At 47.9% G+C, this 21380-nt stretch overlaps 2 protein-coding genes across 8 annotated transcripts in view; one reads left to right on the top strand and one right to left on the bottom strand.

The window, feature by feature from the left end:
- Nucleotides 1–1052: 1052 nt before the first annotated feature.
- Nucleotides 1053–13429, top strand: LOC115350727 (fibrinogen-like protein 1). Of its 5 annotated transcripts, none has more exons than XM_030036624.2 (8): nucleotides 1053–1242; nucleotides 2890–2948; nucleotides 4666–4750; nucleotides 6088–6298; nucleotides 7410–7569; nucleotides 9134–9231; nucleotides 9312–9400; nucleotides 10825–12129. In XM_030036624.2, the coding sequence occupies exons 3-8, from the start codon at nucleotides 4676–4678 to the stop codon at nucleotides 11209–11211; spliced, it is 1020 nt and encodes a 339-aa protein (XP_029892484.1). In that variant the 5' UTR covers nucleotides 1053–1242; nucleotides 2890–2948; nucleotides 4666–4675; the 3' UTR covers nucleotides 11212–12129. The 5 variants fall into 5 exon arrangements, with proteins under 5 accessions (XP_029892484.1, XP_029892488.1, XP_029892487.1 ...); XM_030036628.2 differs by lacking the exon at nucleotides 1053–1242 and adding an exon at nucleotides 12455–13429 and having other exon boundaries at nucleotides 2572–2948; nucleotides 10825–11015; XM_030036627.2 differs by lacking the exon at nucleotides 1053–1242 and adding an exon at nucleotides 12190–13429 and having other exon boundaries at nucleotides 2572–2948; nucleotides 10825–11015.
- THSD1 (thrombospondin type 1 domain containing 1) overlaps nucleotides 13185–21380 on the bottom strand; it is a 30344-nt gene continuing 22148 nt past the window's right edge. For all 3 annotated transcript variants that reach the window (XM_030036620.1, XM_030036621.1, XM_030036622.2), the window contains exon 5: nucleotides 13185–18429. In XM_030036620.1, coding sequence (XP_029892480.1) covers nucleotides 17054–18429 — 1376 coding nt within the window. In that variant the 3' untranslated portion in view covers nucleotides 13185–17053. The remainder of the gene's footprint in view (nucleotides 18430–21380) is intronic.

Here is a 21380-nt window from a genome sequence, read left to right as displayed (position 1 = left end):
TTATTTCGTAGATTGAAACTGTGGTGGCTGACGTCATCCCGATCTTTCGAATTTATCTTGCTCTTGATGAAGCACTTTATTGTTAGATTTAAGCAAAAAAATAAATATTTGTTTCAGATCTCACACATTAACTTTGTTTTAAACCTGGCAGCCCAGATTCCTACAGAAGATGTGTAGTAGCTCAGACATTGAGAGCCTGCAGGGCCCCTGGTACCTCCCCACCTTCAGCGCCTGCGAAGGACCCCGGTCCGTGGTCTCTCCCAGCGAGCAGGGCGTTCATGGAAGGTGGGACGTGATAGAGAAGTATAAAAATAATGGCAAATGCATAAAGCACCTGGATTCGGTGCAAATGAGCTGTTTTGGTTGGAGCTGGCTCCGGACTACTCCGAATTTTCCTAAGGCACAGGTAGGCAGTCAGACTCCTGCTGCAAAAACCTCAGGTCTCTGCACCTCCTCTGGAGTCTGAAGCAGTCCGCCTCATTTCTTCCCTTCCCCCTTTAAGAACAGACGAACGATGGGGAACTTTTCTTGGGAGAGTTTGGAGATGCCACCATGGTCTTCCAGCTGCAGTGACGTTCCGGTGGGCCCTGCAGGGGTGAATGTCTGTCAGGTGTCATCTTCATGTCTTCATCCCGAGCCGTTCTTTCTGGGGGAGCCCAGCACCCCCTGACTGCAGCAGTATCAGGAGTACCCAGAGCCGCTCTCTTCACTCAGGTTTATCCACCGCTTTGCATTCCTCCTGTGCTGGCTGTGCATTTAATGTGTGAATAATATTTTTTTATGATTGTTATTCAGCACCTACATACTTTTGCTGGAAGGAGGGTGGAGGAGAGCAGGGTGGGGAGGTTTTTAGTTAATGCAACTGTTATTATTTGCTGACAAGATCACTGAGTATCTTAAGAAGAGGGAATTTGATCTCCTTCCAAGTAACTAAACAGGAATTTGTACTGCAGAATATGTGTGAAGCACGTGTATTCCAGGAAAAAAAAAAGAAGAGCATTTACAGTCGTGTTGCCTAGGGACTTCAACATCTGTGAGGAAACAACATCAGTCATCACACCGTGTCCACGTTCCTTACGATGACTTGATTACTTTAGCTCTGGGCCAGTGGAGCAGTACGTGAAAACACCCTCCCGCGAGACCCACCTCACATGAGCTCAACCTCACGGCAACCCCTCTCTCGTGCTTCAGATATTCCTAAAGCTTCATCTAGCCTGGGAAAATAAGCTCATCATGAAGCAGGTATGCCAGAAACACGTTCCAGCTGACCGGGTGTTTCACACGCAGGCATCGGTGAGGCTAACGCTGGTGGAGTCGTCGAGAGAGCGTGAGAGTGCTCCAGAGGTCTCGGCTCTGGGGGGCGTTTGGGGGTCCCTGCAGGAGGGTTGGAGTTTGAGTCCTGCTCCTGCGAAGCTGCAGTCACGGAACGTACAGGCGTGGGTCCCACCAGGACGGCAGCTCCGCTGCCTCCTCCTGCACAGGGACCAGCGGGATCGGAGACACGGGGCCCGATGCTCCCTGGCCGTACAGTCCTGCAGAGAGCGGCGGGGGCTGACCGTGCTGCCCACACCGTGACTCCGACGCTGCCGGCACAGACCCAGGCCCGTCGCCGATCCCACCCGGGACCGGGAGGTGCTCACGGGCTCGGGAGGATGCTGGCCGCCTGGGCAAGAGCATAAACCGGTGCGCAGCATCGCGAGCGATGGCTGGCTGGCTCCTGCTGAGAAAGAGATACGGCTGTGGCGGAAAGCCCCCGGGGATGGCGTGCAGCCCCCCTGTGCTCAGGTGCGCGGTACCTCAGCACCCTGCTGTCGGCTGCAGCTGTGGACCAGAGGGACGGAAGAAAGGGCCGAGTACCTGCTGAGGAGGAGAGGAGAGGTTTCACTCCTTAAATTTCACAGCTGCCAAAACCAGCCTAAAACTGGGAGTAGAGAACAAGTGAGAAGCCAAGCGCTGTTTACATAATCCCTTGGCAGCGAAATGGGTCAGGGTTCTTGCGGGAGAAGAGGAATGCAGGTTTTAGGAAATAAACAACATTGCTGCACTTGGTGATAGCTGCACAGTCCTGCTTTCCTGGAGAGAAACACAGAAGTTTACTATAGGCTTATGTGCCTTGTCTTTTTGTTCCCCATGGAACATTCCTGCTGTTTTCTTTAAAATAACCTGTAATTCCTTGGCCATAATGCAAAGGGAGGCACCCATCTGTTTGTTTGGGTTTTTTTTTTTCTCTCTTCCACAAATGTCCTTGTTTGTGTTAACTAGCAAATCTAATCATCCAGCTCAGAGGAGAGTTACACAACTGCAAACCTCCTGAGATTTCAGTCGAACAGCAAATCTTGCTTAATACCCCCGTGCTCGCTTCTTGCTTCAGATTTGCAGCTCCTTTGGCATTACAGCTGTGCTGTGCTTTTACATATAAACCAGATTAAACAGCAAAAGGAATGTTGAACGGAAAAGCTGTGTTATTTCCACCTTGTAGGACTTACTGAAATGAGCCTGGCCATATTAAACATGAGATAAAACTCCCACAGGGAGCATTAGTCTGAGTGATTCACATAAACACTTAAAGAAGTCAGTCTTGGTTGAGCTTCCTAGTCAAGTAAGGTGGGCAGTGGTACGCAACCAGCAGAGCCCCTCTCCTTTGGAGAGCACCGCTGACAGAAACCTAACTGTCCTTTATCCTCACTGGGAAGCAGCAGGATGAGTATTGGGTAACAACAGATAACCCGGGGTCTGGGTAACTCTTTCACATGAGGAATTGCGAGTGTCTTTTCTGTGGAACTGCCTAGTGCTGTGAAACATCTGCGCCCTTGATGTGGGCCATCTGGAAAGGAAAATCCCATCAACCTCTAGAAATGCAGCCAGGTTTATGATCACTTTATTTTGCAGTTGGCTTTTAAGGGAGATAATCTTACCAGGAGGAGCTCTGAAGGAAAGGCGAGTTACAGGTATGTGCATTTCATACGTATTGATAAAGGCGTAGATGAAGTTGCTTGCTTTCCCTCTGGTCTGCACTGCCTGGCTTTCAGCAGGCATCGCTCAAATCCATCCTTCCTGTTATTTGTTTTTTTGCCTCCACGCACGCGCACCGCATGGGGCCTGATTCTGACCTCAGCGCCGGTGCTGCAGCCACCGGCACAGCTGCAGGGCAGCGCGGATGAAGAGCACCCGCCGTCACGGGCTGGGGGTCCCCTGCTGTCATACCTAACTCTGCTCTCCGTGAGCTGAAAAGATGCTGCGTGCTGGGGCACCCACCTGCGCGACATCTTTTGTGGTTGACTTCCACAGGGCGCTTATTCTCTCGGCTTGCTTCGGCTTGGCAGACAGCTCCCCTCTCGCAGCGGCTTTGCCGGCTCTGGAAGCAGCAGCCCGAGCATCAGCCGCTGCGGGGATGCTAATAGAGCAGAGCCATAGCTGAAACAAAGCACGTCGCTCAGAGCGTAGAGCTGGGTAGCCAAGTTTCTGCAGCACTTCCAGATGTGAAGCGGGGGAGTCAGTTTTAGCCTATTTTTCAGACTTTTTAAATTCTTTCTGATTTTTTTTTTTTAAAGCACCATGCAGGCACACTGCGAACAGTTTGTACTGTTCACTTGCCTTCAGCTGCATGTTCCCAGTGGCAGTCGCTTAGCATTTTTTCTAGCTGAGACTCTCTGACTGAAGCCCCTTCTGTGCGCTGGGGCAGGTCGACAGCAGAGATCTCTTCCACTGAAATCCAAGCAAAAACTATCCCATGCCCACTCTGTCCTACGTGTGACTTCTGCCCTCAGCCTCCAAGGTAATCCCACCCTGACAGACTGCTCCGTAGACCAAGGAAGGGCAATGCCTACGCTCACTCAACCAGGAGGCAAAATTCCTCTTACCTTTGGGGAGTTTGGGCTGAATAAGGACTGCGTGATTTTGGCCAACCAGTTTGGCGAGGAGTGCTCCAAGGGGGTGTTGCCGCCGAGTTAACTTCCCGTCTGCGTGGGCACTCGGGAGAACGGGCAGAGGCTGCTGGAGAGTCACGCTGGGTATTTATTCCCCCTGAGAAGCAGGAGCTTGGACCTAAGCCTTGATCCCCCCGTCAGCACGCCGCACTGGTGCTTCAGCTTCTTCCTAACGCGCATCTTTTCCCTGATTTTGTCCTGCCTGTAGTTTCAAGCAACCTCCTTAACAAGTCCTGCAGCATAGAATCATAGAATCGCGGAATGGTTGGGGTTGGAAGGGACCTTTAAAGATCATGTAGTTCCAACCCCCCTGCCATGGGCAGGGACACCTTCCACTAGACCAGGTTGCTCAGAGCCCCATCCAACCTGGGCTGGAACGCTTCCAGGGATGGGGCATCCACAACCTCTCTGGGCAACCTGTGCCAGTGCCTCACCGCCCTCACTGTGAAGAATTTCTTCCTTGTATCTAGTCTGAATCTACCCTCTTTCAGTTTAAAACCATTACCCCTTGTCCTGTCACTACACGCCCTTGTAAAAAGTCCGTCCTCATCTTTCTTATAAGCTCCCTTTAAGTACTGAAAGGCTGCAATAAAGTCTCCCTGGAGCCTTCTCTTCTCCAGGCTGAACAACCCCAACTTTGTCAGCATTTTCTGGGGAATTAAACATGATTGTGATGGGGATTAAGTTGTGAGAGGAACTGAAGAAACCTCCAGTGCAGCCTGTCAATGCTTCTTTTCAGGTGATAAGAAATGAGTGTAACGATGCCCTGGCTGCTGCTGCTCCTTCTCCTGGTCAGCTTCGGCTCACCTGCACCCAGGTTTTCGGTGCGTATCTTTTAGCTCATGTCTGTACCACCTCTCAATGGTTTGTCATTCCCAGTCACGTAGAGAGAGGTGCTCCTCCACAAGAGGGAAGCAGGCCTGCAAGAGCAGAGCAAAAAGGCATCTGCCTGCAGCTAAAGGAAGGTCACTCTTGTTGTCCTGATAATACAGGGTTTTCACGGTGTTAGGGGCTGTGCAGCTCTCTGGGTGGCTGGACTGACATTGCCAAGAAATAAAAACAACAACAACAACAAAAGCCCTTTAAAAAAAAGGGCCAGTGAAGAAATACTCCACTCCATTCCCTCAGGGAAAACTGCCTTCATTTATTCGTTGCAATTTAAAAAACAGGAGGGGAAGAGGAGGTAGGCATAGTCTGAGGCAATCTGTACTCTTCTGATGAGCAAATTTCTCTTGGGCCCTCCCAACAAGGTGCAGAGCTTGGCAAGAAGAGTTCGGTGAGCTTGGGGCTGTCTGCAGCAGGTCCCTGTGTGCCTCCAGCCTGGAAATCCTCCTCTGTGGAGGAAAACCAAGGGGCCCAAGAGAAGGAAGAGGCAGCTGGGGGGCCACGTGTGAGCAGGCTCGGCAGTCTGCGGTCATGGGCAAGTGCTTGTTTTGCGTATGGCTAGAGCTGGTCCTCACCTGGTATCACGCAAGCCAGCTTGCTCAGAGTGAAAACAGGCAATGATTCTTACTGCATGGGTTTGCTTGGTTGTCTTGGAAGAGATTTTGCTCTGTTTTTTTTATGTTTTTAATGGAGTAACACCAGCCACAGACTAGATTGCTGCTGAAAATATTTATCCCAGCCCATGTGGGTCAGATTCTGGTCTGGGTTACGGTCATGCAGCTCTGAATTTATACCACTGTAGGCTCACTGCCTTCAGCTGATGTGCACCAAATATCAGCTCTTTTATCTTCCAGTTTTACAAGAAGATGTTTTTGGAAGCTCGTCGGTTTGGCCTGGCTGCAGTGCAAGAGATGAGTTTTCCCCCTCTTATTACCCTGAGCAGTTTCATAGTCTGCATACACTCCCTCTGAGTTCATTAAATGGGAGTCGAGACAAATTATTTTTGTCCAAAGTAATTCTTTGCGTATCTGATCGTATTCTGGGATGCTCTGAGCAGTGGCAAGGTCGTTGTAGAAAACCCTCTTCCACGGGGTTCAACTCAACAGCCCATGCTGGGCAAGATTTGTGTATCTTAGGAAGAGACCACCATTGAATTGTCTTGATCCACAGAGGCAGCGTGGCATGTTAGGGTCAAGAGGAGACAGATACTCCTTCTCTCTCTGCCTCTCTGTTCTTAGCACTGACTGAAGCGTGAGGGGTTTTATTTTCTCCACAGGAAAAAGATATCTGCCTCCTAGACAACAATAAATTAAGACAAAAGTTGAAACAGCTTCAAGACTTGTTTTACTTATACGAACTGCAACTGAAGGACATCCTGGAGAACACTTACCACAGAACAAAAAGTGGGCTGTTCGCAGGCAACAGGAGTGTGCAGCATGAGATGCTTTTACCCACAACCAGTGGAAATTTGATAGTCTATGACCAAGGTACAGTTTGCAGTAGTGTGTGTGGAAATTCCAGCTTGCCACATGGTTTATTTCTCCCTGCAGCGTCCCATGTGTCATACTTTATTTCTGCTAAAAGCTTTAGAATTTTAAAACTGGATTGTGTTTTAAAATGCAATCAGATCCATGGGAAGAAGGGCAGACTGGTGGTCCTGGTACAACAAGACATCCCCTGGGGCCAGTCAGCTGGGACAGCTTTAGGCAGCTACTGCCCAGGTACAATGCAGACACCTGCAGCGGGGCTTCTCACCTGGGATGCTCGTGCAGAGAGGAACAGGCACTTCTCGGATGTTTCCCACCAGACTGACTTTAGACTTAATCTGCTTTAGGAAGAGACAGGTCTTGCTCTTGAAGACCCCATTTCCCCTGGGTGACTTACGGGAGCCCAGAGTCCCTGGCTCAGCTGCGGGCACTGAAACCTGTTTGGAGGAGCCCAGCCTCCCTGTTCCTCGGCTCCTCCATCCCTTCTGCGGCTCCGTAGCAGGCATGCATACTCTGTTCCTTGGTGTCACTTTGAGAACATGGTCATACCTGGAATCGTGGCCTGTGGCTGAGATTTTATCCTTCATGGGCGTTACACTGAAAGTGTGAAGCACTGAAGTCCTGAAAGGCACTGTCCTGATACAGCCCTGGTAGAGCTGGTCACAGGAGCTTAGCCTCTTATTTTAGAAATTTGGGGACCTGATCCAATCTGAAGTACAGCTGAGGTTACCTTCCACATGGAAATTAGCTTCCCTGCAAATGATCTTGCTGACAGAGCCAGTCCTGGTCCTGCATCGCTCCCATGCTATAGACCCAGCCTGAGCCGCAGCCGTCCCGTATCTCACCAAAGATTTGGGAGTGCCTCCCTCCGCGGGCAAGGCTGCAAAGGCTCTCAAGCCTTGCTGCTCTTTGGCAGGCCCAGCAGTTTGCAAACCAGCATTGCTACTACCTTACTGAACCACTTGCCTTGGCTTTGCAGGGCTTGCAGAGCCAGGGACGGGCTGGCCAAGTGTCCTCGTCCCGTACAGACCCAGCGCTGTCTCCTCTCGGCTGCACGTGTCCCTTTGCTTTCCCTCCGCCCTGTTTAACAAACCAAACCCGTTCTGCCTAGATTGCTCTGCAGTGTATAATCGCAAAAAGACCAAAACCGGCTACTATCGGATCAGGCCCAGAGCAGACCGAGAGCCTTTCCTGGCATTCTGTGACATGTCTGACGGCGGGGGGTGGACTGTCATTCAGCGGCGGAGTAACGGCAAGGAGAATTTCAACAGGTGGGTGCCTCGTGGTTGCATCAGCAGGACTTGCAGTCAGGCCTCCAGCTCCCACCCCCATCCTGCTGCTTGGCAAAACCCAACATTTCAGAAGCAGGGTATGCAAAACTATACCTAGTGATGATAACTCTTTGCATTTAGGACAATCTGGTGGTACATATTGGTAGCAGGAGGCCATTTTCAAAGTGGAACTATAACGCCTTTTCCGTGGCTCCTCTGCATTTGAGTGAGTGTGTATGTGTGTGCATATTTGTTTTATCATTACTGGAGCCTGCCGAAGGCTCCAAGTTGGCAGGTATCTGCTGCCAGCACATAGACGGAGACCTGTTAAACCTATTATCTGTTCTCATATCAGGAATCATGTTCAGCATGGTGTAATATTTATTTCCTTATTCTGATCATTGAAAAAGATGCCAAACCACTGGTCCAGATTGTCCTTTGTCTATGGAAAATCCCAGAGATGTGACTTTCACCCGGAAAACTCCAGGAGGAGAGATGCTCTGGTAGCACAGTAAAGAAGAAACGTCCCCATGCAGATCAATTCACTATCACAGCACACACAATTTCAGGGCACGTCTAGTGTCTCTTACAGTGAGCGCAGTCCATTGCAAAGCTAGCTCAGCTGGCTTCAAGCTGGCTTACCCAGAGAGTGGTAGCTATCTAGCCACGGTAGTTCAGCTCTCAGCACAGGTGCTTGAAAAACATCCTGAAGAGGAGCACTGACTAGTACATAGGTCAGGCAGAATTAATATCCCTAATAACAACATGAGGGAGGGAATAAACACAGGGTTAGTAAAACTGGAAACAATGACAGACAGGAGGTATATGTGAATATAAAAGGTTACACATAAATAACAGAGAAGATTTTAAGAGAACAAAATGATGAGAAGAAAGTAACAGCAGGAGATTTCTCAGAAAGATGAAGCCAGAGAATGCTGATGAAAAGTAAGTATGTATCTTTGAAGGACAAGTTGCCACATCCAAACAGTGATCCTGCAAAAAAGCAGAGATGAGTGTGGCCAATGAATCAAAAATAGATTTAAACTGAACAGGAGCACAAAGAAAACCCAGATATTTTCCTTTTAACTTCACCTGGAAGCTTTTGTTTGCAGCTTCTATTCAGTTTCTGATTCTTTGCCATACCACATCATACATCCAAGATTGCAGCATATTTTAGACTGCAACATTCGTTTCCAGCCAGGAGTGCATTTGAGTTATGACTTGCTGAAGAACAATATCAGATGCTTAGCTGAAGACCAATATGACAGCTGCTGCTTTCCCTTTCCATCTGACAACCTCATTCTGCGAGCACCGCATCTGGCAGTTTGAAGGTTTGATCCCGACATATCTGTGTGCACAGGTTTAAGAGGAGAAGCAGCAAGCTGTGAGTTGTGTTTACTTCTAAGGCAGAGTGACAAATCTCAGCTCAGCTTGCAATGAATCAGATACTTTTACAAAACAGTGTCTAGAGATACAGATGAAGTTTCACTTGTTACCATAGCCAAGTGTCACAAACTGCCTAATTCCCTCACATGCTGTAACTGGTATTTGTATCTCACTGCAGGAAATGGGATGATTACAAACTGGGATTTGGGAAATTTCAGGGCAAGAATGATGAGTACTGGCTGGGCAACGACCACATCTATGACCTGCTCGCTAGAGGTGCGAGTATTTTCCCTCCACAGATTTCTTTCCAAGTTGCATGAGATAGTTCATCTAACAGGACACCACTTTGTGTTTAGGAGAGAGCTCATTAAAGATTGACCTGATGGACTGGCAGGGGGAAAGACGTTATGCAGTCTATGAAAATTTCCAGCTTGCAAATGAGCAGGTAAGAAACGGAGAGAGTAGCGATTTGCTTGTTGTGTCTGTGAGGGTGGGGCATCTGCATATGCAGCATCAGACTTCAGTTATCAGGGTTGTAATTACAGCTCTGCACAACTCACCTGCTCTGGTTCCCTGGGATTCCTGGTTTGACAAAAACAGCCCTGGGAGCAGGGACGTAAGCCTGGGACTTCTCACAACCACTGAGCGCCCGAGCCAGCGGGTGACAGGATCATGCGCGCTTGCTCTCTTGCTAACTCTGCTGCTGCACAGAGGGCAGCTCTCTGCCACAGGGCACGGGGATTCCCACATGCATTTGCCTCCGGCCTCATGGTTAAAAGTCTTCCGTGAGGGAGGATATACGGGTTTGAACTTCTGCAAGGAAACTGAACCCTGTTCTCCTACTTCCTAGGAGTGTGCTTCAGGCTGTCGCATAAAAGGCAATCACCAGAACAAACCCTCTCTACTTTGTTTTAAAAGAAAACAGTGAACTCTAATCAAAGCTTTGAAAGAGCAGTTTTAAGTTCCTATCTTGAAGAGAGGTACCTGTAGCACTACGCTTAGTGTTACAGACACAGAAAGCCCAGAGGCAGACAAATCCCTGTATTTTCGTGCTTGCTTTCTAGCTTTAGACAGCGTCCTGCTCAATGCAGGCGCTGCTCTTTGCAGGCTTGCTGTTCTGAACACCACACCTAAGTAGCCCGAGTACCCAAGGACACGAGGTCCATTGCATGGACCATTGCATGGACCAGTCCTAGTTCCAACTCCATCACCACTCCAGAAATGGATGCATTATGTTCAGTTTGCAATTAGAGTTTTCTTATGAAAAGTTTAAACGGCTTCATTTTAATACCTTACTGCTATTTTTCACAAGCAAAAGTGGAATATGATGACAGGAGAAAGCCCACACCACAAAAGTAATCATCCATCTCATATCAATTGTCTCTTAGATCTGTTAGCAGTGCACAATGAACTATTCTTCTAAGTATTCCTACCAGGACCAGACCATTTAGCTAGAAATCAGATGGCTTCTAGTTCTTGGAAGAGCAAAATTCTGAAGGAGTTATTCCAGCTGAACAACTGATCAGTTTATGAAGGCAACTACTCGGCACAGTTTTCTGCCAAGTTGTTCCTGATGAGCTAGGAAGAGCCTTCCAGCTTGTTGTATAGTGTATCAAATGGTTATTGAAAGACAATAAAGCCTGAAGCCCTTTGTAGCAGCAGCAGCAGTAATTAGCAATCCCTTCTGGAAGTTTAAATCCCGTATTGATCTACACCAGGATCCTGAAAGCATGGGGCCTAAAGTCACCCTTGATGTCAACAGTCATGCCTTTGACGGTGGATACAACGGCCAGAGCAAATTTGATCTCAAAAATGGAAGGAAGGGCAGAAAGAGCTGATATCAAAGACATGTTTCACATATTCTTGCAGGACAATTACAGGTTATGGTTCGGCACCTATTCTGGTAATGCTGGCGACGCTCTGTCTGGTGGGAGCAATTTTGAAGATCAGTGGTCAGCCTCTCACAGAGGGATGCAGTTCACCACATCTGACAAGGATCACGATCGATTCCTGGCAGGCAACTGTGCGTCAGAGAACAAGGGCGGTTGGTGGTTTAACAGGTATGGAAAACAGCCGATTCCTCTCGGATGCATAGGGTGTGGGTGGCTGTACAGCCGAGAGGACTTGCCTGCCTTACAGCAGCTGGAGGTTGCTGTGTGCACTTGCCACCTCGCACAGCCAAATCTAAGATGCTCACACCTACAGATCCTCAAAGGAAAGCAATCTGCTTCTTTCATTATGAAGCAAAGCGGGTAAGTTCCATTCCTTTTAACAAAATGGGCCAGAATAAATAAATGCATAGGGAGGAATGACCTGGAAGGAAACGAGCCCAATTAAAATTCCTTAAAGTGCTTTGGGTTATATCCCAGGAAAGAAAACAATTGTAGCCACTGCAAGGTGAAGGGTGTACAAAGGACATTTCTCTATTGTGGAGCGTGTCTAGGGGGTGAGCTACCCCTTAATAGCCCTGATGGTATGTTTGTAGTTGGGCATACCCCACACATCAGCAGAACTCAGGTTCACCAGCCCTGGGAGCACAGACACACTGCTCTCGGTTTTCCTCTGCTTTAGTGCAGGATGAGCCTCTTCTTTGACCAGGCCCTCATCACATACAAATTGAAATCAGTGGAGCTACAAAAATGCACATCAATAGTGGGATTTACCTTGACTAAAAGACATCTGCATTTTTAGGTGTCAATACGTAGCTGCCTACACTTGAGCTAGAGCCTACCAAATGGCACTACACGCCTCTGTTTAGGCAACTGAATCATGTCCTTAGTTAATACACTTGAAGGAGTCAACAGGTTGAATTATCTGACCAGTGTAGGTATCTACTTCAGGATGACCCACATACTTCTCTGGGTTCCACTAAATGCATTAACAGGTCTCCATAGGCTACTGTAGGACTTTCAATAAGCCGTTTCGTACAGACAGATGTATCTCGGTGTCCTATCTGTCAATGAATCCCGCCCTGGTATTTCTAAATGTATGTTGTGTGAAAATTGTACTTCACTGTAATGATGCAATGTCTTCCCACACTAAACCTCATCTCCTTTTCTCCCTCTCCTACGTCGTTACGAGGTGCCATGCTGTAAACCTCAATGGATGGTACTACAGAACAGGAAGGTACAATGGATCCCATGATAATGGCATAGTGTGGTCCACGTGGCATGGGATGTGGTACTCGCTAAAATACTCAGCCATGAAAATCAGGCCTCCGTTCTTTGTTGACAGAGAGAGCGGAGACGGTGAGAACAGTCAGGGCAGCTGAAACCTGCTGCTTTGGAAAGAAAAAAATTACAGGCTGAAAAGAATTGTGTAAGTTAATAGCCAGCCCTCTGCTGCTGCCAGTCGCCAAACCTGCACTGTGATAACTGGAGCTGCACCTGTTTCTGCTAGCTGAAGCTAACATTGCGAGTTGTTTGAGCGCAGCCAGCCAACAATTTAATGGAAAACATATGGATCTCCGTCATGGAATAACCAGAGTTTTCTTTTTCAGCAATTTTCAGGACTTCAGTGGAGAGTGTTTATGAAAAGCTCTCTGGACCTTGAATGATCAAGCATGTTCTTTTAGCTATCTGTACTGTTCAAGGGCTAATTCTTTCTCACCTTGATTTTAACCATCAGTGCTTCAGTTACGAGAACGTAAGAATAGAAACAACAAGGTGATGGGGAATTGGACTTCATCTGGCATGCCTTTGTTAGTGCTTTGTTCTGGGTCAGGAGAATGTTTTTAAGCAACTCTGCCTGCGGTCCCAAACTGCCGCACTTCAGTTGCAGACCACTCCTGGAGCGTGTAAAACCAAACCAGTGGATGGAGGTGCTCCAGCCGCTAACGTGCATCCAGCTACGTTAAGGCTACGTCAGAGCAAACCCCCACAACACGGACAGTGCGGACGCTGGGTTTCATTGCCAACAGCTTCCCGCTGCAGATCCATTTCTATAGCACACCGCGACACATTAATACAGACAAAGACAACGCTGATGACCAGACTCAAGCCCCAGATTAAAATTAGGCATATTTTACTAAATTTAAGATGAGCACAGATATTCTTAGGAGTTCTTAAAATACAGTCATGATTCATTTTTAAGTTCTCGCATAACTGACGAGGTGACTTTGAGTTAGTGAAGAGGAATCAGAAAGTGGGAAGTAATTGAACCACAAGGCACACTGCTTTCATTGTCCCATCGGAGAGAAACAAAAGAGCAACACAAATGACTGAAAGAAATGGAATACTGAAAATTTATTTTCCACGAGTTGTTCATAACAACAGTTAAAAATGAACAGTAATATCAGCTTGATGCAAATCATTTAACTACCATGTTGTAGAATGAGCCTATTTTTTTTCTGAATTACAATAATTTTTTTAAACTGGTAGTTCTTTTCCATTTACTTGCTTTTCGATCCATACATATTGTAATTTGCATTATATATCCATAAAGGGTGAAATAAAACCATCTGAGTAGGACTTAACACTTTGTATCTGGTTTTCAACAGTAGGAACTTGAACAGAAATTTGGATTAAAATCTTGAGAAAGCTCGTAATACGAGAAATGCATTCTTTTGGTGTTGGCTCTGGTGCTTTTGCACCCGCTGTCCGGGGTAGTTGAGAGGATCTGCAAGGTAAGTTTAATTTCCATGCCTCACGCTGTCCTGGAGACAATGCAGAGACATGTGAAGGTTCAGTGTAAAACTTGGTTTGGTCCCTCTGCTCTGTCAACAGGTAAACCCCATCCTCAATTCTTCCTAGCCATCCCAGGGATTGCAAACGTGAACACCAAGGCGCAATGGGCCAGCACTCCAGGGAGCCGTGCTCCTAAAGCCTGAGCCCTGGCAAGACTGCACCGCTGCCTCCGGCCAAGCCTTGGCACGTACCCACGTGGAACGAAACTTGCACCTGCATCTCTGAAATGAGGTTGCCCTTGTGAAGAAAGGGCTGTGAACAGCCAGCACTATTTCCTTTCTGATCACTACTTCTGTATTCTACCACAGTAAAATCTTAGTGCAAGGTTGTAACTGCATGTTGGGAACATAAGGAACCACTTTGCGCATGTGTTAACCATGTGGCCACTGATGCAGTGCTGAGAGCAGCAAGGACGATTTTCATCTAGGCAGAAGACACAGAGAAATGTGAGTGAAATAAGTTAATGCCTTCTGGCAGATGACGCTTAATCCCATTCTTCAGGAGAGGGCTAGGGAAGCAGGGTAAAGATTACAGACTGGTGATGCTCAACTCTGCATGCTGGAAATCAACTACAGCACCAAAGAGACAGCATTAGTGGTTTGACAGTTCACTGAGCAGCCGATAACCCATCTGATAATGCAATATCAATCTGGAGATAAAGTCAACAGGGCTTAGTCAGACAACTGCTACCTAGTCCAGTTCCCCAGTGAGTGATGTAAAGTCCAGGGTATGGAGCCTCTCTCCCCCTGTGCCAATATGGAGAGGCAAGCATTATAGTTGGCCTGCTTTCAGCCTGCATCAATACATTACGGTGCTTTTTTCTGTCTCTGAGGGAGAAAAAGGGGCCATGATCTGACAAGCTGGGAGGGAAGGGGTCTGCCTTGCTGTCTTGGATGTAGGATGTACCTAAGCACATCTAATGCATTACAGTAGCTGTTCTGAACGCAGCCCAACACTGAGACGAGGTTGCAGGAAGCAGCATCTGACGTAGAGCAAGGCTCCCTGCCTCCTCTGCCCTCCTGCAAGGCAGGGAACCTCCTCGGAGATGCACGGGTCACGGGGCTTTGTGCAGGACCCTACAACTCCCACAGCAAGCCCAGGAAGTGTTTCAGAACCCTCTTTATCTTAATAAACAGGGTAAAATGCCACTAGCTGAGTATTTATTTGATCTGAGGGCTATTGCCAAGCTCAAGTCACTCCCACTGAAGGTTAGGGGAATGCTTGCTAAACGTTGCTGTGCTGCACGTTTCATCTCCTGTGTCCCCAGGATCTCCTGTGCTGAGAGGCTCATGAAGCTGTAAATAGATTTTGTAGCCCTGTAGCTCCAACACTGACAGATCACGGCTTCAGGGTGAATGTGCTTCACAAGGTGGAGCTTACTCTAGCACAGGGTTGGTAAGTAACCCGAGCAGCAATTGCTTCAGAGGTCTGATTTCCAGCTCATTTAAGTCAATTTAAAGACTCGTTACATTTGGCTAGCTTTGGATCACTTTTCAAGTGTGGACATGTTCTCAAATGCTTTAAACAGCACTTCAAGCTGACAGCTTATGGGAACGCGTAGCTGGTACTAACACCACGCTGGGCTGAAGGGCTGAACGTCGACAACGCGGCGTGCTGGCCCAGCTCCTGGGAAACAGGGAGTTCACATCGCCCTGCAAGTCAGATCTGGCACTCCAGCAGCAGCTGCAAAACGTTACCCATCAAAAATGCCGTTCAAACGGTGGGGTATGACTCCGGCGGCCAAATGCTGAGCGTCTGGCTCGTCCCAGTCTGTCACTGCAAGCCCTCCCACTGTGTGCCTGTCAAGTAACCTCTGCACGCTTTGGACGCTTCAGTGGGGTGCCGTTGGTAACTGCCTAACGCAGAGCGATGCTGCTCTTCCCTTAAAATTGCTGTTGGTTTGGAGAATAAAGAAAGTGTGGGATTGGAAAATCTATCTTTCTGCTCAGAAAGCCAGTTTTGAGAAACAGAGCAGCCCAGTGCCAGAGAAGTGAGCACATGCTGATTTTCCCTTCACACCCACAAGGCGGGTTAAAGGGCAAGTAGGGTTGGGCTCCTTATGGGAGAGTTGTTTTAAGACTGACAGTCCTCTGCCTGAACCCACCTTCTCTCACTCCATCCTCCATGGGCAGCATCTCCTCTTTTCTTGTTTTTGCCCAATAGCATTCCCCCGGTCTTTGCAAACTGCCTGAAGAGTCGGTTATCCTAACAAATGGCAAGCAAAGTCTCTGAGTGATTCTCGCTGGCCTGAGCTCTGTCTCTGTTGTTAACTGGGGTTTCAGCCCAGCTCTGAAAACTTGCAGCAGTGTGTGCTCATGAATTTTTGATCTCTGGTTTTAAAGCACAACAAAAAAAACCCCAACAATGTAACTTTTGTACTTCACCATAAGATTCTCTGGGAATCACCAGATGTTGTCAGGCCATTTTAGTTTTTGTTTGCAAAACAGGTATTCATCAAATAAATTTGTTGTTCACTGGTTTTGTTCATAATTTATTTTGAGCTTGCTGTAGTTGTATTATTGTCAATTTATTTACATTTAAAAAAAGTTTAATAAAGGCAAAGATGATTATGGAAAGATGGGTGATTCAACAGTTCTGTCCCTGCCTTTTATAGGTGCTTAAATGCTGCAGTAACATTTCTGTGAAGACTAAAATTTAATCACCCACTTTCTTTGCCCTCCCAGTAGCATGCCCCTTCCTACTCATTTCCTGCAAATATTTGTATGTTACTGTTTTCTTGGTATAAATATTGGCAGAAAGAAAATATCAGACTCTTGAATGGTGAAAAATGCCCCCTCAATTTTCAATTCACTCCAAGTATTCAGCATCAATTGTTTGCACTTCCATGCAACCAGCTAAAAGAAACACCACCATATGACTTATTTGAGCAACTACGACCAATCAACACAGTTGAGAAATGACTACCAGAAAAAAAGACGAAAACCACTCACAACTTGAGGTTTGTGTCTTCTAAATGGGAAATGACTCACTAATTAGGACAAATGGTCGAGGATACTGGACAATGGATGCTTTAGGACACCATAATCTACTAGCACACGGTCCACAAGGTGGGAAAGGCTCGATCAGTGGCATTCATCATGTATGATGCACGAAACGTCACTGCTTTATGCAATAAAATCTATTTGCTATTCCTGTGTCACGCCTTCACTAACAAGTGCTTTCCCAGGGTATTTTGTGTGTATTGTACACACATACGTACAAAAAAAAAAAGATACGGAAGCACTTTCCAGTAATTAGAAAGGAATGTGTTCCCACGAGCCAGACTTGGGGCATGATTCCCTCCTGCTCTGTGCGGAGGTAACGCAATTCCTGCTGCTCCTTCCACCAGAAGCCAACAGATCCTGCAGATCCGCTCCCGCGCACGCCCCTCCTGCTGGGCTGCAATATGTCACTCAGATCACCAGCTTCTCAATGCTTAAAGTACTCGTTTCATCCTCTTCATTTGAGCCAAAATAGCCAGGGAGGTCAATCATCTGCTGCTCTGCCTCCGTTAAGCCAAAAGTAGTATTATCATAAAAGGCAAACTCGGGGTCCAAGGGGAAGCTCTGGCACTTGTCCCTTCGGTACTGGGCAGGGCTTACACTTAGGCCTCTCTGGGAATTATCTTTGCCAGTTGAGCCCGTTTCTTTCCGCCACACACCTCTGGGGTTGGGTGAAGGGCCCCTCTTACTTCGGCTGGGCTCGTGCTTATCAGCTGCCTTCTCCTGACCGGCAGGCTGGCGGTCAGAGCTCGGGTCCAGCTTCTTCACTGGGGGACCTGCCCTGTGGTGGCACTTTGCACCGTAGCCCTGCGGTTCACACCCCAGCCCAGCGCTGTGGGGCTGATCCAGCTTGTCACAAGGTGGATTAGCGTTTCTCGATTTTGGCCGCGTCCTGTCCTCCAAACCCTGGTCCCATGTTCTGGTCCTGGAGTTGTAGAGAGGAGTCTGTCGCGGGGTGAGGGTGGACATGCTTCTTTCTCTGAAAGGCCTGGCCTTTTTAGTTTCATGGAAACTGGCTGTTCTTCTGAACTGTGGGTTTCTGTGACAGCCCCTCTCGGACAAGTCCCCTCTGTTATCCTGGTGCTTGAAATGAGCTCTTCTTATCAAGGTTTGGGTAGGGCTCATTGCAGGGTTGCCCTGTGAGAATGGAAAATCCAGCCTAGGGTGAGAGCTTTCCCCCGGGAATTTGGGCTGACTGGTTGGCTGGTCCACAAATGGCGATTTGATCCTAAATTTGTTTGCCGCTGCCTCCTCTTGGTTTTCTGTTCCCAGGGGAAGCATCGTGGTGGCACCAAGAACCGTGTCCGTGAGGGGATTCTGAGAAACGTGGTACACCTTGGTGGTCTCAGTCAGGCCTTTCTTCTTCATCTCTTTCAGCTGCTGCTGTGCCAGGCGGTAGCTGAAAATTGGAGGGATTATTTTTTGGGCATTTGGCTGGAAGTTCTCACTTCCAGAGGCATCGTCTTCTTGGGCAAACTGGAGGCTTCGCCTGTAGGTCAGAGGAATGTTAACGGGGGCATCCCCTCCTTCGGTGAAACTGTCCCGCTGCTTGTTTCCTTGGCAAATGTTCTCTTCGTCGGAGTTTTTGCGGAAGCCGGGGGAATGGACGGAGTTTCGGCGGACGGCAGTGCTGCACTTCTGAGCTCTGCAGAGCTTCCTCCAGAGGGTGATGAGAACGGTGGCAAAGATGATGAACAAGCATAAGGAGATACCTGTGATGGTGACTATATTATTTGCTTTCTGGTCCTCTCCTGGCTGGACAGAAGGTGGGGCGGGAGGCTTGATCGCTGTAACAAAGAGCACAGGCGTCTGTCAGAGCTGCACTGTCAACAGCATTTTAGGATGCATACTTCACTACAAAATAAAAATAACTAATTAATACAGTACAGGAAGTTAAAATTTGCTCGTTGTAGATGACTTGCTACTGATGATTTCAAACTGGCAGGAACAGATCTATTTACTTTAAACCAAGGCTCCCACAGACCTTTTAAATGTAATCAGTACTTTTGCCTGCTCTGCCATTTCCATCAGGCACTCCTAAATACATGTAAAACCGGATAAGAATATTTGCCCTCCTTTATGAAATACATTAAGATCCCCTGGTGAAAACTGCCATAAAAGGGGTAAAAATAACCCAACCCAGGCTAGTACTTCAGGTATCACTTTAAAATTATTTTTAGGATAGCTTAAGCGGGTGTGAAAATTGCAGTGAGTTTGAAGAGCACAGAGGCAGCAACTAGCAGGGGCAGTGTAACTTTTCTAAGCAGTCCTCTGAGGGTGCTTCTTCCACCACTGCCTTGTGTTGCAGCCCCAAAGGACAAAACCTCCCCTCCACAGCAGGCTCCTAACTGAGAGGAAGGACATTGTTCTGGTGCCCCTGGCATTCTGGTATTGACACTTCTGTCATGGACTGGAGATGCGCCTTCAAACGGGGAAGAATACCCTGCAAACCTGTAACGTGAACATCTTAGAGCTTGCCACAGCCCTATTTAAACCTCCCACCTGCACACTCCACCACACTACAGACAGCTGAAGCAATGACAAATTAATAATTCTTTTGTTGGACGAGATCTCCAGCATTTCAGTGGCAACCCTGAGCAGAAAACAGCACGGTGGATGGATGAATTGGTTCAGTAGCTAATTTTAGTGTTAGATAGTGCTCATTTCCCAACTTCTTGTGGCCAAATATCAGCTTCATAAGGCCATGAAAATGCTGTTGGAAGACAAGGCTGCTCAGCTGTGGTTGACAAGGGCTGGCCATGAAGCTGTGACCTCGAACTGAACCACTTAACAACCTTCTCCCAGTCTCTAGTTTTATCCAGAACCCAGAGCCTTCCATTGGGATGATGGACAGTCAAGTCCAACTTCCCAGGTGCTCCTGCCTGCACCACAGTGATGATCCAGCCATAGAAAATGCGTCTGCAGAATAACGAGAAGCAGACACCATGTACTTCCCATAATCCAGAACACTCATTCAACAGCGAGCTAGTAGCACAGCTATTAGGTGTGCAGAACACACAAACACATTTATGAACACAGGCCAGAAGGTCTCATGCTGCTACGATAACAGACATGCAGGGTGCTGGGTGGGCAGGAGACCCATTTCTTTGACTCAGGGCTACCTGACAGCCCCAAGGCCTTTGAAAAATCCTGCCTTGGGATTAACCTTGATCTTCATGTCACTCTGAGACATCAGCATAAACAACGAGACCACTGCCTGCTCAGTCTCTTTTGGAGGATCCCTAAAACTTGCATTCAGCCCAATGCCATCATGCCTGGAGCACGAAGCACTGCCGTTCCAGGGGCCTGAGCGGGAAGTGACCCCAGGGGAGAAGGCAGGACCAGCATTTGCTCTGTTCAGTACCACCACAGCAGAGCAAGTCATTCGTTGCTCATCTCTCAGTCTCACAGCTATTTTCTAAAGACTCCATTTTCTATCTGTAATGCACACTGTGCTACATCATTTGGAGTAGAAAGCTAACAGCTAGCGAACAGTGAGGTTTGAAACAAGACTTAAGTCAATTAAGTTTGCTTCTCTCCACCTCATCCACCTCTGCCCCTAGACTGCGTGCTGGTTTTGTTTATTCAGCCATTTGCTCCATCTGCTGGACTAATGACTGCAAACATAGTTATGCTCAAAAAAAGCTTTCCTGCTTCAGAAAGGAGCGGACAGTTGAGGGTTGGGGGGAATGACACTCCCAGCCTGAGATCAGACAGCAGAGGAACACTGTAAGATCACAGTGTCATGTCACTTCTCGAGCAACCTAAGATTCAATGACATGACATCATGTAGGTAATTCTGTAAAGGAAGCTGCCTGACGTGGGAGCAGAAGGATTAGAAACCATGGGCAGGAGAGAAGTGAGGTAGTTCCTCCAGATGATCCCATGGCAATGGGTGCAGATGCAGGCTTCCTGTCCATCTGGGTTTTCTATACATAAACCCTCTTTATTAACCCAGAGACCCCACTGGGATTTCAGGATTGTCCAGACCTGCTGAGCGCTGTCAGTAACTCCAACCAGACTGCCATGGGCATGTCCACTGTGCACACGCAGGACCACTGACCTCTCTGGAAACCATCATAAGCCTTATACAGTTGCACACCTGCGTGGAAAGAGTGCCACCTCCGAGAAGCACCAGAGAGGCCTGTCACTTCTGTGCGTGTAAAGCAAGGTGCACACCCAAATCACACATCCAGCACATGCTCCGTGCACAGAGACCCAGCTCCGGGGAGCTCTGTGCACCGGGACTGCTCCCTGAGCTCGAGGAGTGGGGTCAAACAGGCGGGCAAGGAGCCGAGCAAAGCACTGTGCTTATGGAAATACCCCCTCCAGCAGGCAACAGGAGGCACGGAATAGCACAGCTCAGCATCAGCTTTAGAAAAACACCAACTACCCCACTGCATTTCGCTGGTGGCATCACTTTCCCCAGCAGTCTGACAGAGTTTGGCATAAAGAAGACAAGTAGCCCCAGAGCTGGGCATTAGCTTTAAGCTGGGCCCCTAAACAGCTGACTTGTTCCTCTCTGCTTACGGTCACAGCTTTCTGAAATAAGCAAACCCACAAGGCCCACATTTTCCAGTCATTAAAAACATCAGACACCTTAACAACAAGCTCTTAAAACTGCCCAGGCGCTGCACAAACACTGACAATATGCAATACCTGACTTGATGGAATGTAATTTTTAGTATTTTTCCCTCACCCGACCTTTTGTTCAATACCAACCCATTTCTTACAGTGC

The sequence above is a fragment of the Aquila chrysaetos genome, chromosome 14 (genome assembly GCF_900496995.4).
Source record: "Aquila chrysaetos chrysaetos chromosome 14, bAquChr1.4, whole genome shotgun sequence".
NCBI lineage: Eukaryota > Metazoa > Chordata > Aves > Accipitriformes > Accipitridae > Aquila > Aquila chrysaetos.
This window is presented reverse-complemented; position numbering and strand designations above follow the sequence as displayed.

Coding starts and splice junctions, on each gene's coding strand:
- LOC115350727 (XM_030036624.2), top strand. CDS start 4,676: ATGAGTGTAACGATGCCCTGGCTGCTGCTGCTCCTTCTCCTGGTCAGC. Junction 6,299..7,409: donor TTTGATAGTCTATGACCAAG/GTACAGTTTGCA, acceptor CGTTCTGCCTAG/ATTGCTCTGCAGTGTATAAT. Junction 9,232..9,311: donor CTATGACCTGCTCGCTAGAG/GTGCGAGTATTT, acceptor CTTTGTGTTTAG/GAGAGAGCTCATTAAAGATT.